This window comes from Sinocyclocheilus grahami, unplaced genomic scaffold (genome assembly GCF_001515645.1).
Source record: "Sinocyclocheilus grahami isolate Dianchi unplaced genomic scaffold, SAMN03320097.WGS_v1.1 scaffold372.1, whole genome shotgun sequence".
In the NCBI taxonomy this organism is placed as follows: Eukaryota; Metazoa; Chordata; class Actinopteri; order Cypriniformes; family Cyprinidae; genus Sinocyclocheilus; species Sinocyclocheilus grahami.
Genome location: NW_015505551.1, coordinates 800,975 through 819,225, shown reverse-complemented (window position 1 = coordinate 819,225; position 18,251 = coordinate 800,975). Strand labels below are relative to the sequence as shown.

The window sequence follows — 18,251 nt, the reverse complement described above, 5'->3', positions numbered from 1 at the left end:
GTACGTTCTTTCATCATTTCTATACAAAATGTACAAAATTGGGACAGGAAATAGTTAACAGACTTTAGAAGTTATTAACCTATAATGGTGGATATGTAAGAAGTCACTAAATCAGGTATTAAAGGGTGCTTTTATCTCCAAGTCTTAATAACATACCATTTATTCAATTACATTGTTTAAAGAACATAAATTAAACACATTAACAAAGTCAAGCAATGAACCCAACTCTATTAAATTAGTCTGTTCTGCAATTCCAGTACTTTAGGATATCAAAATATTGAGGACTGTTACTTCGAACGCTTAACTAAAGCGATCTATGATGAATGCTTTGTGGATGAGGAATGGCATCAACCAATCTGACCATTACAAATCTGAAGAATATCTAACTAAATTGCATAACTGACATCCCTTTTTGCTTTCCTTCCACCCTTCCTCTTTGAACCCAAGTGAACAAAACCAGGCTTAAATTCAAACTATTTCCCCAACTTGAAAATAAAGGCTTTCGCAGGAAGGAACTTTAAAACAATACAGTTCTCCTCAGGACAACGCCATGTAGCGCAACGCCAGGCAAACTATTCAAAACAAGAACACACACTTCTGCGCATAACAGCAGACCCTTTTGTTAACTTATGTAACTACTTACCATTATTTTTGCTTGGATGCCTTGGAGGTTTCACGTAACAGCTAAAACCAACCAAACTAACCCAACCGGAAAGAGAAAGAAAAGAAAGCCTGTTCATTCATACTGCATTAGCACGCGCATCAAAACTCAAACGGTCAATCAGCATATGCCACTTTTGTAATAAACGTCCTTACAACCTTCTCCCCGACATACTGATATCTCACCACAACCCAGTTATAACCAATCCATATGGCTGGTTCGTATACAACATTAAGGAAAATCAAGGGAGTTGACTGTGTATGTAATGTAAACTCTGCTGGTTTTATTTTACTCATCTAGCCAGGCATCAGAAGAGATGGTGATTTCCCAAATGGCAAAGTCGTCTCTTGGCAACATGGGTGTCTTTGAAATGGTGGCATGGAGCTAAGATGGGGGTCCGAAAATATCAGGTCTTCACTAAACGGAGCTAACCCAAGCCAAAGTGCTGAGAGACGAGCATGCCATGGAGAGGTAAGAAGCGCCGAGCCATTGCGAGCTATTGTGCATCGGGGGAAACCACCCGTGTGACAGATCACTTCTGATACCACACAGTCTTGTGGCTGAATATCCAACGAGGGGTTTGAGTTGGAAACAGCAGAGACGATGGAGCCCCAGAGACAAAGCACCATGTTCGGATATGACGAAGAGGTAGAACCCTGCTGATCTGGCACAACAACACTGGGCCACAGCTTCAAGCTAACGTTGGTCAGGCTGCAGCAATGGAGGTTTGAGGTTGGCTGCTGCGTGTCCGGCAAGAGCTCAGGGAGAAGTGCTGGTGTATGAATGGATGTGTGCTTCATCGGCTCCAGGTAAGTGTAGCTGGTATTGGGAAGACAGCCGAGCTGCTGGATGACGGCAGAAGAAGCGATGAGACTGGCTACGCTAGTCAAGTACAGGAGACCCAACATACAGGTAATCTGAAGGGAAGGCAAAAACACAACAACTGGTTAAAGATAGCATTGCATGATTAACTAAAATCGCAATATGGCTAAGTGCAATTATTAAAATTGGAAAGCGTGGCTTATAATATGCATTTGGGAATGCAACATGTATCAACCATCTTCTAAAACTTGTGAAACTAGCTGCTGTGAAAAAAAACAGAGGCTTAAAGGGTTTCCTGCTGTTTTTTTTTCTTTCTATGATTTTAAAGTAAAGCTCAAGACATTGAGCTTTGACTACATGGGATTATATCAATTTGACTATAAAACATTTTTACTTATTATTTTATAGTCATATTGATATATAAAAATCATAATATTGTTCAACTTGTGCAGCACAGTAAACCTGTTAAAGTATGTGTGTGTGTTGTAGGCGACTCATGCATGTCATGTGGGCTACTTTATGAAACTTGTATGAGCTCCTACTGTATTTAGGAGCTCATGCATGTTTAGCTGTGATTATTCACCTTGGTAAAGTGCTGGTAGATAGCTGATAGTGCTTCCCTCCAATTGGTTTGCTCCAACAGGACACAGAGATCCGTGTAGGTGAACCACCCTCGCTTTATACCTTGTCGCTCCGCAATGCTACAAGGACAAAGCCCATTGATTTTTTTTTTTTATATATACTTGAACATTATAACCAAACAACAAACTGAGCATGTGTGAAGGACTTGAACTTTGTCACATGACTCACATGAAACAGAAACATCTGCTAATCCAACTAATCCAAGACAAATACTTATAAGCTATTAAAACAGATCATGTCATTAAAAATCGTCTTTGATCTTTTGAAAAGAAGAATGTATAACTCCGTATAGTTTGAGATGTACTGTTAGGATACAGTACTGAATGTTAACCAACCTGCTTTCCACCTGACTGAGAACTTTAAAGAAGTCACTGGGCTCGGTGAAGAGGTTCCAGTCCTGTAAATGTGAAAGATCTTGTTTCATATCAATTTCGATAGAAAACTCACAACCAGTAATGCAACAGTCCAGTATTGTATAAAAGGACAAAACAAGTCGAACTACTGTAAATGGCCATAGTTCTTTGGAAAGGTGGAGAGTCACGCTTACAATCGCGTTGAGGAAGTTAATCTCCAAAGTGTTGACAGTCTGAACATCCAGCTTGGCCGCAGTGCCCCATTCATCGTTGAAAACCTCCTCCTCTTCTCCTTCATCATACAAATATTTACTGGCAACCATCTGGAGATAACATGAGAAATTCAGAGAAATTAGACTCTCAATGGTAGATCATCATATCATTGAAACTGACTAAAATAGCAAACTGACTACAAAAAATGAATACTTGGATGTGCATACCATGGATATCAAAAAGAGGTCTGAGGATGAGATCTGTTGCAGGTATTCGGGGTTTCTGTGTCGCAGTCTTTCAATGTATATCAAGGCCAACATCATAGCGCAGGGAGATATACATGCTTCCCTGAAACACAAAAAAGGATTCAAATGTTGATCCAGTGAAAATGTATCCTACACTATTTATTATAATGAGATTAAATTTCAAAATCAAAGATATAATGTGATCCTACCTGGCCATGTGTGCAGCGTACTTCTTGTGGAGTTTCCTTATGGGACTTGGGGCAGATTTCTGGAGCAGTTCCACAGCAATATCTAGAGGAAATACAATGATGAGTGATCTAGCAGTACTGTAAAACACAAATAAACTGTCCTGTTAATAGAATAAGATAAAAAAAAATATCTACCCAAACACAGCCCTATCTAGGAATGCTTTGATATAGAAACTTTGCTTGACCTAAAAACATTTTTATGCTATGACCAAATGTTAATATGAGCAACATGTTTCCCCGGTATTTAATTTTAGACTTTAAACTAATTTCTAATAAATGTAAATAGAAGTTTAAATAATTAAGCCATAATAAAACGATTCCATTATTAATAATAAATCATTTGTAATTAAAGCAACTTAATTGCAATAGTTTGAATACAATGTTTATCCAGTTCTTTCATTTTAGATTTTAAATTCTAATCATTGTAAATATCAGTATTAATAATTAAGTCATAATAAAAAAAACTGCAATAGCTTGCATACTTAAATAACGTGCACATAATTATTACATTTTTTTATTAAAATATTTTAAAATAAAATGTAACAAAAGATAAAAAAAATTGCACTAATGGTCCAATCCAAAATTGTAGGTTTTTTTAAAAAAAAATCCTTGTAAGTACGGGAGACAAAACAAGGAGTTAGGTCACGATAACTCAATAAATGGCATTGCAACAACAACCACTGACGCCGGCAGTAGTTTTACTAGTTGACTCACCTGTCATGGGACATGATAGAGCATCCAACGGGCTGTCAGAATCAAGACCATAATACAGTCGTTTCCTCACTCTCTCTGACCACTGCTCATGTCCAGGCAGAAACTGATCATGATTACAGAACACAACGTTTCATGGTTTAAATGTCAAATGCCTTCATTTTTATTTTTAAGGAGATATATTAATACAACTTAGGCCTGTCACAATAAACAACTTTTTGTTGTGCGATATATTGCCCCAGAAATAATTGCGTTAAGCAATATTATTGTCATTTTAAAGACCATTTTATGCCACTGAATATATATAATCATAATGTAACAGCATAATAATGCAAGAAGGCCTACACACTTCCAAATGACAACAAACTGTTAATTTCGAGAATATTTAGATCATGGAAATTAAGTATCAATACATTAGATACCTTAAAAAGCTGAATAAATAGTAAATAAACATTTTCTAACAAAAAGTGCAAAGTAACAAGTAGAAAAAAAGAAAAATGCACAAAGAACTTGTATGGAGATTTTTCCCTGACCTTCTTTTCGCTGTAAATTGAAGGGGTCATATGATGCTTTTTTAAAGATCATTATTTTGTGTCTTTGGTGTAACAGAATATGTTAACATGCTTTAATGTTCAAAAAACACATTCTTTTTCAAATAATGTACATTATTGTAGGTCCTATATGCCCCGCCTCTCTCAAACACTTCGTTTTCTACAAAGTCCCTCCTTCCGACAAGCGCAGTCTGCTCTGATTGGCCAGCTGACTCAGTGCATTGTGATTGGCCGAACACTGCAAGCACTCATCGGAAATGTAACGCCCCTTACCATAATCGCGAGCTTCATCTTTCAAAATAAATGTAAAGACAGTAAATAATGTCATTAGTTTTACCATCAGTTCAAGCCCGAAAGGGGAACAGAGTCGCGTGACAGACACCGTGATGAAGCTGGTATGTGTTTGCAGTACACAAGTCACGGTTAAGACAGCTGACTCCACTGTGATGTGACCCTGTCTCTCTCTCTCTCTCTCTCTCTCTCTCACACACACACACAATGCGCAAACCTCCGCATTTGAACAGTCAATAGCAAATACTTAAACTAATAACAAAACAGTAGCTGATTCAGAAGCGCCAGATTGTCATAGCAAAGTCAGAATTACCTCCTCTCCTAGGTTCACGAAACGGTCGTCCATAAAATGCATTGCTGTTCTGTTGTAAATGATCTAAAAATGTCCTAAATGCATCTACTTTCGGAAGGCCAAATAAAGTGCTTTTGCCTAGAAACACACAGCGTCTCCCTGACATGCTGCTTCAACACTAACTGCTGTTCCTGAAACCCCGCCTTCTTTCTTTGCGTGCATATTTGGGCGCATTATGCAAATATTTCCACATAGTGAGGTAGATATGTGGGGGCGTGTTAGAACGAGCCGTTTTAGGGGGGCGTGGCAGAGTCTTAATATTGATAAAGAATATCTCTTTGGTTTTGAGACTTTAGTCTTTGCAACTTCAGGGATCTTATCTATGCACAATCAGCTTGTAACACTCCAAAGAGAAAGGAAAACTTGAAATCGCATCATATGACCCCTTTAAGGGTGCACACTATTGCTGAAAAACACAATCACTACTTAGCAGTCAGATGTCCGTACGCAACAAAGGCACATATCCATAAACAAGATCATATCTGCAGATGAAACTTTTTTTTGTAGAAGCATTTTTTTAAATTTGAACTAGCACCTCATGACTACATCGCGTTATGTACGAGAAGCTGCAAAAGACACAGGCGCAAGTGGAATGTAACGTTACAAAACATAGTAACATTAATTTTTAAGTAAATGTAATGGGCGATATATTGCTTCACCAAAAATTATTGAGGTCATGCACATATATTGCGCGATAAGTCGATATATTGATTATCGCGACAGGCCTAAACTTAACATCTGTGCTTTTCCTATCACACCCAAACACTGGGCCTCTGAGGAAGCCTCGAACTAAACGGATACTCACAACAAATAGTTACTGTCTTACAGATGGAAATAAAGCAGATATTTGCTGTATTTAAGAATGGTTCTTTTCTTCTAGTCTACCATTCTGGGCTTTATATGAAAGAAGACGTTGAAACGTATTTAAAGTTTTTACACAAGTCAGTTTCCCGTGAGTTTCTGTCACCCGCCAAAACAACCCGCCCCTAGAACAAAAACACCCCAGATACTGACCGTAAACTCCTGAAAGTCAGAAAAGGTGAACGTCCGCTCGTCAAATAAATCCCCAAAATCCATTTTGGGCTTCCAGCATTAATTTAAAAGGACTGAAAACACAGAAAGGCCGAAGGAAGGCGTCCTCTCTCTGCCGTGCAAGCTGCGTTGCGACGAATTCAGAACCACAGTTACGCAAGACAGTGTGCTCAGTTGCTGCTCAGTTGCGTAGAGTTTAGACTAAGAGCGTAAATGTGGTTATTGTAAATGTGTGTTATTTTTTTAATAAATACATAGTTTTATATCTTAACTAACCCCCGTGCATTTTTATTCAGTGCTGTTACAATTCCCCAGTATCACGGAACACCACTCCAATGTGGTATATGCTACTTTTCTCACCGCTGTTTTGTATTGACCCATCGCAGTAGTTTATGATAAATCTAGTGCGTTTTTAAAATAGCTTTATTTGAAATTTCACAAGCAGATTTTTTATTTATATGCCAATTACGTCCCATAAATAGAAAAAAACTATAGATTTAAACGATTATATGTTTAGTGTGTAAATATATCCAAATAACACACAAAAACATTTGAATGAGATTCAGGAGAGGATTTGTCTTTTTGGCCGTCAGGCGCCCCCTAGAGGAAGCTATTTTCTAGACTCTAGGTAAATGGCACTGCCATACTGATCTAGAATCTTAATCAGTATGACAGTGCTAGTTTACCTGGCGAAATCTTCATGAACTTGACTTCATCTGAGTCCAATCACGTAACCTATTCAATATTCATCAAGTGATTTAATTTACAGCAGTAAACAAACATTAGTCAGTAGAAGCACTTTAAGTTTTACTCTGCACACATACCAGCAGCATGCACTCTAAAAAATGGGTTGGCTCTAAAAAAAAAAAAAAAAGATTTTGCATCAATCTTTTTGAGTTAGGCTACTTATGATGAAATTGTTACACATTTTTGAAAGTTGATTATTCCAAAATAGTAAATTGCTCCAACTATCTGAATTTGTGGCCCTTGAACCAATTAATCCAATTATTTTATTATTATTATTATTTATAATAATAAACTGTTTTAATAGCCTATATATATTTTTCAAGAAAAATTCACCAGCTTACATAACACATTCTAGCCTATAAGTTATTTGGCATAATAAACATGTAAAATATTAGTATTTATCTAATGTAGCCACTAACAACCAAACCACCAGCACAATGATATAACCACAAACTTCAACATAACAGAAGTTCTTTTAAATGTCAAACATAACAGCATTAAACACGAAATTTCTTTCCCTTCACTAAAAATACAAAACATAAAATAAAACTTATTTTCAATATTTATTTTCCTTGTCCAGTCCTATGCAAAGCAGGCTGGGAACTAAACACCAACTGCCCAAATTCCAAAGTTAATTAGACAATTTACATTAAGTTACTGCAATTTGACTTAAGGGAATTAATTAACACAGTTCTGTCATGACAACTCTGGGAGAGTTTAGCTCTCAGTATACATGTAAGGGATAATCAACGGTTTGCCGTGCATTAAAGGATTTTAAATGCAAGACGTGGAGGCCAAGAACCGCCCGATGCGAATGTAATGTTAATTGCTACCATGGATAATGCTAATTAATTTATTTTATAGGTAATTTTATGTATGTTATACATGATGGGGGTTATTTCATATTATATGTGCAGCAGCAGTATTTCCTACATACTCACAGCAGCATGTCTAGCATATTGGCAGTAACAACTAACACGTCTTGTACTTGCTCTACTGCAGCAGCAGTGTAGCAGATCTATTCTGCCAAGAACAAACACATTAACATTACCTTCGCATCGGGTGGATCTTGGCCTCCATGTCGTGCATTTAAAATCCTTTAATGCATGGCAAACCATTGATTATCCCTTAATTAATTACCAATAAAATTGCCTAAAGGTTCTGTATTTATGAATAAATGTTTAAAATGTTCTATAAAATGCACACACTGGTAGGTGCCCTCTGTTTATTACTTATGATGACCCAAATAATAGTTTTATTATTGCTATTCTATTTGAAAATTGTCCGGAAAATCGTTCCATAATATATACTGTATATATATATATACACACACACACAATTATACAATAATGGTTATATTTTATTTATTATTATAATAGTTTTACTACACAATTCTTTACATTGTCATTCATTATACAGGATACAGATATAAGTACAGACTAATCACAAAATGCTGCACATGAGTCTATATGATCAGCACTGATGATCCATAATAAAATATAATAGCAATATAACAATAGTAATAAACAAAATATTGTTATTATTATTTTACAGATTTTTATTTCTAAACAAAATGTAAGCTAAAGGGAATATGTATAGTATTTTAATGTACACACAATATTTTACGCACAGAACAATGTGATCAACAATCAGAAAGATCAGATCATATTAATATAAACATATGCCCATCTTGTCTTTACTGTACAGTAAATTACATACAAAAAATCTGACTTTATCCATCTTACCACGGAGTTATTTTATCCAAGGCAAATTCTGACAGTCACTAGGCCTACTAATCAACCCGTTCTTTAAATAGTCAATACAAATGTACTAAAAAGCTTATTTGTCAAGAAATGTACACATGAGTGAACAATTACACATCCCAATGGCTCATTTCAACCTTGTCCCCTGAGTTTAGTGTCAGTCCTATAAAATGAGCCCTGTGTCCCTTTAGTTGAACTGAAGTTGTACAGTACAGAAATCTATTGCATCTACGCAATAACTAGCACTCCACATATACAGCATAAGAAAATGATCTTAAAACACACACATGATCATAAAGAAAGTAAAAATGTGCACATATGTCAGAAATTAATATTAAAATTGACAAAAATATTTTTTCCCCCTCTGCCTATAACTTAATCCTAAATTTAAACATAATCTTAGTCTTTATAGAAATTCATATATCAGTATTTACTGTTACACAATGGCACCAGAAATATAATTATTTACTTTCAAACTAAATTCAATTACAATTTGTTCTGGTGTAGATCATTTTTACAACTACAAGCAGTTTTCAAATGTTCTCGATTACCAACAACAGCAAATCGGAAGCATCAGAGAACCAATGCAACCGGAGAAAATCCACTTAAATGACTTAAATAAAATAAACCCATTGTACATTCAGCATAATGAAGTTATAGTAGTGAAAGGAGCCATCATTGTCAGAGCATATAATGCACAGTAACACCTCTGTCAGTCTTATTACTCTCTCATTTATGGCCATATTAATTAGCGATATAAATGCACTTTGAGGGAAAAGAGAGGGAAGTAATTGCAAAGAAATATAAAATTAGACTTAAATAAATAAATAAATAAATAAATCCTAAGGCAATATGGGCCACTTTTAAGAACTGGCAAAAACATAATATGATATTGAATAATTATCATCTAACATGTCAAAACTGCATTGGACGAGCTTAAAATACACACAAAACCAGGTCTGATTGCATGTCCCAAGTGTCTAATGTTCCTTGTGTCCTGCAGTGGATGTTTGTGGCTGTAGTTTCTCAGATTTCCTGTCTTTCGTCTCCGTGTCAGAGGCCGAGTCTGAATCCTGCGCCTGCTGCTGTTTCAGCCACATGTCAGAGTACAGGCCTCCCTTCGCCAACAGCTCTTCATGCCTACCACAAACAATAATACTGGACTTTAAAGGGGTCATATGATGCGATTTCAATTTTTCCTTTCTCTTTGGAGTGTTACAAGCTCTTGGTGCATAAAGAAGATCTGTAAAGTTGCAAAGCCTAAAGTCTCAAATCCAAAGAAATATTCTTTATAAAAGTTCAGAGTCAGCCACGCCTACCTAAAACGGCTCGTTCTAACACGCCCCCACATATCTACCTCATTAACTGGGAAGATTTGCATAACGCCGCCCAAATGTTCACGCAAAGAAAGGCGTAACTTCATGCCTGGAGCTGATCTGTGCTGGTTGCTGAGGAAATACTTCAACTTCAGCTGTCGATCGCCGGATCGGCTTTCACCGTGGACGAAGCGGAGTCCAGCCCGGGTTCGTCACATGTGGTTGCCGCAGGCATCACAATATGGTAAGAGACATAACATTTCCATCACACGCTTGAGGAATTCGGCCAATCACAACGCACTGGATAGCTGGCCAATCAGAGCACACCTCGCTTTTTCAGACCGATGAGCTTTGTAAAAATCGACGCATTTCAGAAAGGCGGGGCATAGAGGAGAAACAATAATGTACAGTATGTGGAAAAGAATGTGTTTTTTGAACCTTAAACCAAATTTCATTACACCAAATACACAACATAATGTTCTTTTTAGCAGCATCATATGACCCCTTTAAACAGCATAGTTCATGTATTAACCCATATGAATTTGCGTTCAGTATACCAGTAAATAAACTCACCTTCCTCTCTCCACAATCTGTCCATCACGAAGTACAAGAATCACATCGGCTCCAATGACAGTCGACAATCTATAATATGCACGTCAATGATGGTGTTATACAATAAGAAATTCTGTATTCTAGTTTCATGACTTGTTTTATCACTATAATAATCAATGGAAGATGATTTGAGTGAAAACATCTCTCAATTAATTTAATGGTGTGCTTACCTGTGTGCCACCACAATGGTGGTTCTGTTGGTGCAGACTTTAGCCAGTGAGGCCTGAATATTTCGCTCAGTCTGTGTGTCTAGAGAAGATGTGGCCTATGGATAGAGGATGAGTAAATGAGTCAATGAAGAAAGAAGTACTTTGAAATCTCGTCAATCAGAAATCACAACAAGACAATTGGTTACTTATTTTCTATTTCTGTCCAGTATAGCTGAGAAGCTCTGCTCACTGAAATTTCATTAGCCCCAAATCCTTCACTGCATATTAAACTTCAAGTATGTTCTAACAGACTGTGATTTTACTGCATTGCACTACTGTTCAAAATTTTGGAGTAAGATTTTTTGATGTTTTTGAAAGAAGTTTTGCTATTTCGCTAATCAAATCTGCCTTTAATTGAAGAAAAATAAAGTGAAAACAGTAATATTGTGAAATATTACAATTTAATATAACTTTTATAAAACAGTTGTGCTGCTTAATATCTTTATGGAAACTGACATTTTTTCAAAGTTCAAAAGAACAGCATTCATTTTTTTTTCAGCATTTATCTTTTGTAACATTATGAATGTATTCACTGTAACTTTTGATCAATTTAATGCATCATTGCTCAATAAAAATGTTAATTTCTTAAAAATCTTTCAACTCATGAACAGTGGTGTAATTCCACAGCATTACCAAAACTTGCTAAAGCAATTCAACAACTTCAACAAGAAATTATAAAAACACCAGGCAAAACTGGGATAATTCCCTCATTGTCTACGCATTCTCCCGTAATGCACTGGTGATGTTGTACCTCATCGAGGAGGATGATTTGTGGCGCTTTGAGGATGGTGCGAGCGATGGCTTATATTTTTATGGAAACTGACATTTTTTCAAAGTTCAAAAGAACAGCATTCATTTTTTTTTCAGCATTTATCTTTTGTAACATTATGAATGTATTCACTGTAACTTTTGATCAATTTAATGCATCATTGCTCAATAAAAATGTTAATTTCTTAAAAATCTTTCAACTCATGAACAGTGGTGTAATTCCACAGCATTACCAAAACTTGCTAAAGCAATTCAACAACTTCAACAAGAAATTATAAAAACACCAGGCAAAACTGGGATAATTCCCTCATTGTCTACGCATTCTCCCGTAATGCACTGGTGATGTTGTACCTCATCGAGGAGGATGATTTGTGGCGCTTTGAGGATGGTGCGAGCGATGGCGACTCTCTGCTTCTCTCCTCCGCTCAACTTTAGCCCCCTCTCACCCACCTGAGTGTCATAGCCTGCAAATAAATATCAATTAGGAATATCAGCTATAATCTAAATATTATACAGTCTCAAAATGGATGGCATACTAGTGTTATTTTAGTATCACTAATGGCGCTTTTCCACTGCATGGTACGGCACGGTATGGCTCGGTATGGTTCACTTTTGGGGGGGTTTCCACTGGGTACAGTACCTGGTACTTTTTTTAGAACCACCTCGGTTCAGGTTCCAAGTGAACCGTACCGTTACCAAAACGTGACGTGTAAACTCTGCTGACAGAACCGCTAGATTTAAATCAGCACAGCCAGAAGGATCGAATGCAACCGTTTTGAATGAGCGCACCTTTTTTAACAACTAAAATTTTTTTAGTTTTTATTAATATTCATTTGAATTTTAGTTAAAGTTTTAGTAATTTAGTTGTATGTTTTTGCCATTTCATTACTTTTTGTCTTTTTAAAATGTGTCTACAGTAAATAGTTTTTATTCATTTTATTTTATTACTTATTTTAGTACATTAAGTTAAAATGAGAAATGTTGCCTTAGCAAAGAGAAAAAAAACTTTTCTTTTATTTGAAGTATGTTTTTTATTTCAAATGTTTTTTTTATGGTTTTAGTTATTTATAATTAGGGTTGGGCCAATAGACAATGCCATCGCCCATCGCCGATGGCTAACAGACATCATGATGTTGAGCCGGGACGAGAGCAGGCGCGAGGTGAATGTTGTGACAGAGCGAGTTAAGTAGTTGACACTGCACATGTGTCGAGCTCATCCGTCCCAACCTTCCCGTCTCTCTCGTGAAACCAACACGGAAGTGACTAAAACTGCAATTCATCGACTGGCTGCTAGAGGCTGGCTCCAAAAGGGAGTCAGTCCCATAGACTCCCCATGTTAAAATGCCCAACTTTACAGCTGAAAATTTTTTTTTACAGCCTGGTACAAAAAGTGGTTTTGGTCTATATAGCTAATTTTGCCCTTCATGACAACTGGGAGGGGGGTGATTTTTTTTTAGAACTCATCCGTTTAATTATTTTAAGCCTTAAAGTTCTGCATAATTAAGGACGTGGCCACTTGAGTGACAGGTGGATTGCCGCTGCTGTCACCGCCATCGAGCTAGGTGGGCATGGTTTCAGCAACCAGCTCCTGCCTCTTGGCCCATTTTCGATTATTTGGGAGTGATGCGCTGCCAAGTTGGCGATGGCCGGCTCCGCCCACTTTGAGCTTCAAAACTGCTCTTCAGAAACCTACGGGTGACGTCACGGACACTACGTCCATGTTTTTATACAGTCTATGGTCCGTCCGTGCTTCTGCAGTTGAGTATACCATGATGTCATCGTCCATTGTGATGTTTCACTGTAGACTGTAAAATAAAGGTGCTTCACGATGCCATAGAAGAACCTTTTTGACTAAATGGTTCCATAAAGAACCTTTAACATCTAAAGAACCGTTCTGTATCACAAAAGGTTCTTTGTGGCGAAAGAAGGTTCTTCAGATTATAAAAAGGTAAGAAAGAGACGGTTCTTTAAAGAAACTTTGACTGAATGGTTTTTCATGGAACCAAAAATGGTTCTTCTATGGCATCGCTTCAAGAACCTTTTGAAGCACCTTTATTTTTAAGAGTGTATAAGAACTCTGTGGCATACAAAAACTGAATGAAATGCTCTGTCCATTGCGATGATCTAAAATAATCTTATCACATTTTATATGAATTTTCTACCGTTTAATTATGCTTTCAATGCCGAAAAGTTGTGGAATTTTGTGTACAATGAAATGGTTCTCACCATCCGGGAAGGTTATGATTTTGTCGTGGATGTCAGCGGCAGTCGCAGCCTCCTCCACCTCCTGGTCAGTAGCAGTAACTCGGCCATAGCGGATGTTGTCTCGAATGTTGTCATTAAACAGGACGGTATCCTGAGGGACGACGCCAATATGAGCGCGTAGAGAGGACTGCTTCACCTGAGACACAACCAGACGAATGAATTAAGAGCTTACCAGATTTAGTGCAAAACAAATGTGAAACATAAAATACAGGAATTCAATTCATTGAGACAGGATTTTAAAGGGAATGATTGGGTGCCCTTCTGTGTTTGTATCAACGACAGCTTCACCTTTGAGATGTCTTGGTCGTCTATCTTTATACACCCTCCCTGAACGTCATAAAAACGGAAAATCAGACGAATGATGGTGCTCTTTCCTGATCCAGACTGTCCAACCTGAAATAAACCAAAACAATCCTAAAGTGGTTACACATACACTAGAGGACAAAAGTTTGGAATAATTCAGATTTCTTCATTCTATCATGCTGATTTGGTGCTCAATTATTAATAATGGTTCTTATTATTATCAGTGTTTGCTGCTTAACATTTTTGTGGAAATTGCAATATTTTCTCAGGATTATTTTATGAATATAAAATAAAAAAACACCCATTAAATAAAAAGTATTTTGCAACATTATAAATGTCTTTACTGTCACTTTTGATCAATTTAATCCATCTTTACTAAATAAAAGTATTAATATCTTTATGCATTTAAAAAAAATCTTACTTACCCAAACTTTTAAATGGTACACTCTTAAAAATGCTGGGTTAAATACAACCCAGTGTTGGGTAAAATAGGGGCAAACCCAGCAATTGGGTTGTTTTGACCCAGCATTTTTTAGAGTGTAGTATATCATAGTTTGCACAAAAATATTAAGCAGCACAACTGTTTTCAACATTGATAATAAGAAATGTTTATTAAGGAGAATAGAATAGACTTACAAGTGCAACTATTTGACCGGGAAGTACGGTAAAAGAGACATCTTTTAGAATCTCCTTGCTGCAAAAATATCCACATCATATGAAATAAAAGCTGAATGAATATTGCTTATTTGTGCTTATTTGCTTATTTCCCCGAATTTTCTAATAATAATAAAATAAATATATATATATATAATTAAATTCTGTATTGGCTTGTTTGTTACACATTTGATCTCACTACCAGAATAAAAATGTTCTCAAGCCATTAAAACCACCACAATCAAATAAAATATGCTTTAGATAAAGTAAACTCTGACAGTGAACTCTGGCATATAAACAATATTAAAACCTCAGTCTGGAGTGGAAATATGACAATCACAATCTCATAAATCCCTGGTTGAGAACCTCTGAAATGAAGTTATGTATTAGATTAGCCAAGCTGTAGACTGTTTATGAAGCAACATTCACATGTTTCTGCTATAAACCATAGCTTATTTGGTGGCTTCAGAATTAACAGCCAATGGTCTGATATCTGAGGTGTCCTGACTGTTCATACCTGAAACTTTCCCTCTGTCACGAAGTACGCACAAAGCAGAGATCCAGTCAAAAGACCCAAACCGATGATGAGGTTCTGCGTTTGATTTAAGAACGCCAGAGAGGCGTTGGTCTTCCACTCCGATACCTAAGCAAAAGAAAAAGTGGCATTTATTATTATATATATTACAGTGAGCTCTTCAACATTAAATTCATTTCAAATCAAATACAGATGAAATATAACAAATGCTGTATGGATCGCAGACTAAAAACTTTTAAAAAATGTTTTACCTGATATTTCATGATAGCATCCTCAAAGCGTCTTACTTCATAAACCTCTGCATTGTAATATTTCACCTGTTGACAATATCATAATTCAATCACAGCATATGCAATGCTTTATTATGTGCATTATATTGCATTTCACAATACTACATATTGCATATTTTTTTATAACACGCATTCTGATGCCTTAGTTAAACAAAGCAAAGCCATACCGTCTCAAAGTTCAATAAAGAGTCCACAGCTTTTGATTTGGCATTGTTATCTTGTGTGTTCATATCACGTCTGTATTTCGTTCTCCATTCAGTGATTACAATAGTGAGAGCTGACAGAGACACAGATAACAACAATTAATCAATAAATCAAATGCTATAATCTATGTATTTCCATTCTTCTTTCATTAGTGACTCCTGAGACGAAAGAATCAAAAACAATCCTGCAGAGTCTAGGTATGGTCAGAACTACCGTACACACTATTTGTGCAGTATGCAGTATAACTTTCACATTTTGTGAGTTAATTGTGAAGTAATATCAACTGCAGTTTCAAAATAACAATTTTTATTAACAAAATCAAAAGAGAGACCAATTGCAGAATTAAAGAAGCGGCATAATGAGGTACATTGACTGATATTTTAGCATTATTTAATATTTTTGTTTTAATATTAGCTTTTATATTATATTTTAAGTTTTCACTGTAATTTTGTTCATTTTTTTAGTAATTTGTTATGTGCTTATGTCATTTGAATATTTTTCATATCCTTTTTTGACATCTATTTAGCTTTATTTTTATTTTTTTATTTTAGTCCTTTAGTTGTGAAGGCAACATTTCAAATTTTTTAATTACGTTTTTTCAGTTTTGAATAAAATATTCATATTTTATCATTATTATTTTGGTTTATTTCAATTACCTGAACATTATTTTTAATACTTTTAATTTTAGTTAACAATAACAACACTGGCGTGACATAAATATAGCATAAATGTTTGCATGCTGCATTCTGGTTCATATACTACACTTACAGAAGGCAGTATATTGCATCATGTTATAAAACGGATCGTTCCGGTCCTTGATTCTGATTGGCTGAGCCCCGTTTGAAGCTGTTGTAAATTACTCTACAAACATACACCTTTGTTTACGTTTGTGTGTTGCTCGATAACCACTTTGTTGCAACCACAACTGATTCTGAGGAACTACATTGATCGGTGGATTGAATGTTTTTGTTAATATCATTACACTTTATTTGCTCTGTTTTATTTTGTGAATCCTTACTATGTACATGGAATAACCGTTTTATAAAAGCAATAAGCCCCATGAAGCCGTGGTTTACAGTGAATTTATAACAATGCCCCTTAGCTGTTATAAATTCACTGTAAACCACGACTTCTTGGGGCTTATTGCTTTATTCTGCACAGTAGCATTCAAGCAGTATTCAATTTAGACATTATCCTAACCTCCAGTTACACACCTGAACCAGTTAGACAAGGTATTCAAGTTTAACTTAAAATTTAAGTGTTAAATGTTTTGAACAAAACTCAACATACAAGACCTTTGGTTATATTAATAAATAAATAATTACTTTAAGTAATGGAGTTATACTAAAACCAATCCCACATGAAAAGAAACCAGAAAAGAAGCAACTACAGCATCTTCAGCAATGCGTGTGTTCATGTATTCACATTTAGAAATGACCATTGTTAAATACTTACTGAGGTAGAGGGTCATGCAAACGAAGACTATGAGGCCAAACCAGGCATTAAAATTGGATATGAAATATACAATGGCGATGACAATGTCAGCAATAGTGGGGAAGATGCTGAACACGATGTAGCTGTTGGAAAAAAAACAAAAAAAATATATATTTAAAGATCATACAAACTGAGATCACTTTTACCGCGAAAGCATACTATCGGCTCTTAAGTTTTATATGCATGCATGCTAATGCATCCAAGATTAACATTGCACACAGACCTAGTTGACCTTGTTTATACTTGCATTTAAATGCAAACCGCTTGAGGTAAGAAGGTCTCTGGTATCAAGATGCAGTATAATATAAAAGCTAATGTTAATTTTAAAACATTTTTTTTAGCTCTCACCTCAGCAGGTTGTTGATAGATGAGGTTCCTCTGTCGATGCTTCTCAGGACGTCCCCTGTGCGGCGACCCAGGTGCCAGCGCAGAGACAGAGAGTGCAGATGAGCAAAGAGACGCACCTGGACCATGCGGTTAGTGTACTGCTGCACTCGAATCCACAAGAACGAACGCATGTTACTCACAAACCCAGACGCACCTGCAGACGGAAACAAATGAAGATCAGATTGTGGTCAGATTCTAAAGAATATTCAAAGATATCCTTAAATGAGGAGATGTTCCCTCACCAGCTCCACCTCCCTGCAGGAACTTCAGGAGTCCGTAAACACATACTGTAGTTGCCAGAGTCTTCCAAGAGCTCCCATCTGTCAGCTGGTTCACTGTGATCGGAGGAAATCAATGTGTTAGCATGATTAATAATCAATTTTACAAAGTCTCCAAATCTGCAAAAGGGTAACTAAATGTAACAAATCATGTAAAAACCTTTAAACAACATTTGATCAAACTTTGATAATTACTTTTCATAAAAATCACCAGTCAAGTGTGTTCCTGTGGCTCAGTGGTAGAGTATTGCATCAGCAGCGCAAAAGGTAGTGGGTTCAAATCCCAGGGAACACACATACTGGTA

At 36.3% G+C, this 18,251-nt stretch overlaps 2 protein-coding genes across 2 annotated transcripts in view; both read right to left on the bottom strand.

The window, feature by feature from the left end:
* Positions 1–6: 6 nt before the first annotated feature.
* On the bottom strand, positions 7–6,451 carry LOC107549439 (protein CNPPD1-like). The gene is made up of 8 exons (XM_016230507.1): positions 6,104–6,451; positions 3,899–4,001; positions 3,146–3,227; positions 2,919–3,039; positions 2,673–2,801; positions 2,461–2,522; positions 2,067–2,184; positions 7–1,578 (listed from the first exon to the last, which is right to left on the bottom strand). Exons 1-8 carry the CDS (start codon positions 6,164–6,166, stop codon positions 958–960), a joined length of 1,299 nt encoding a protein of 432 aa, XP_016085993.1. The 5' UTR covers positions 6,167–6,451; the 3' UTR covers positions 7–957.
* Positions 6,452–8,444: 1,993 nt separating this feature from the next.
* LOC107549423 (ATP-binding cassette sub-family B member 6, mitochondrial-like) overlaps positions 8,445–18,251 on the bottom strand; it is a 14,787-nt gene continuing 4,980 nt past the window's right edge. The window contains exons 3-15 of the mRNA XM_016230491.1: positions 17,911–18,003; positions 17,630–17,822; positions 17,243–17,364; positions 15,751–15,860; positions 15,545–15,610; positions 15,276–15,401; positions 14,741–14,803; positions 14,090–14,194; positions 13,763–13,937; positions 11,888–12,000; positions 10,730–10,824; positions 10,521–10,589; positions 8,445–9,771 (exon numbers count right to left, since the gene is read on the bottom strand). Coding sequence (XP_016085977.1) covers positions 9,612–9,771; positions 10,521–10,589; positions 10,730–10,824; positions 11,888–12,000; positions 13,763–13,937; positions 14,090–14,194; positions 14,741–14,803; positions 15,276–15,401; positions 15,545–15,610; positions 15,751–15,860; positions 17,243–17,364; positions 17,630–17,822; positions 17,911–18,003 — 1,490 coding nt within the window. The 3' untranslated portion in view covers positions 8,445–9,611. The remainder of the gene's footprint in view (positions 9,772–10,520; positions 10,590–10,729; positions 10,825–11,887; positions 12,001–13,762; positions 13,938–14,089; positions 14,195–14,740; positions 14,804–15,275; positions 15,402–15,544; positions 15,611–15,750; positions 15,861–17,242; positions 17,365–17,629; positions 17,823–17,910; positions 18,004–18,251) is intronic.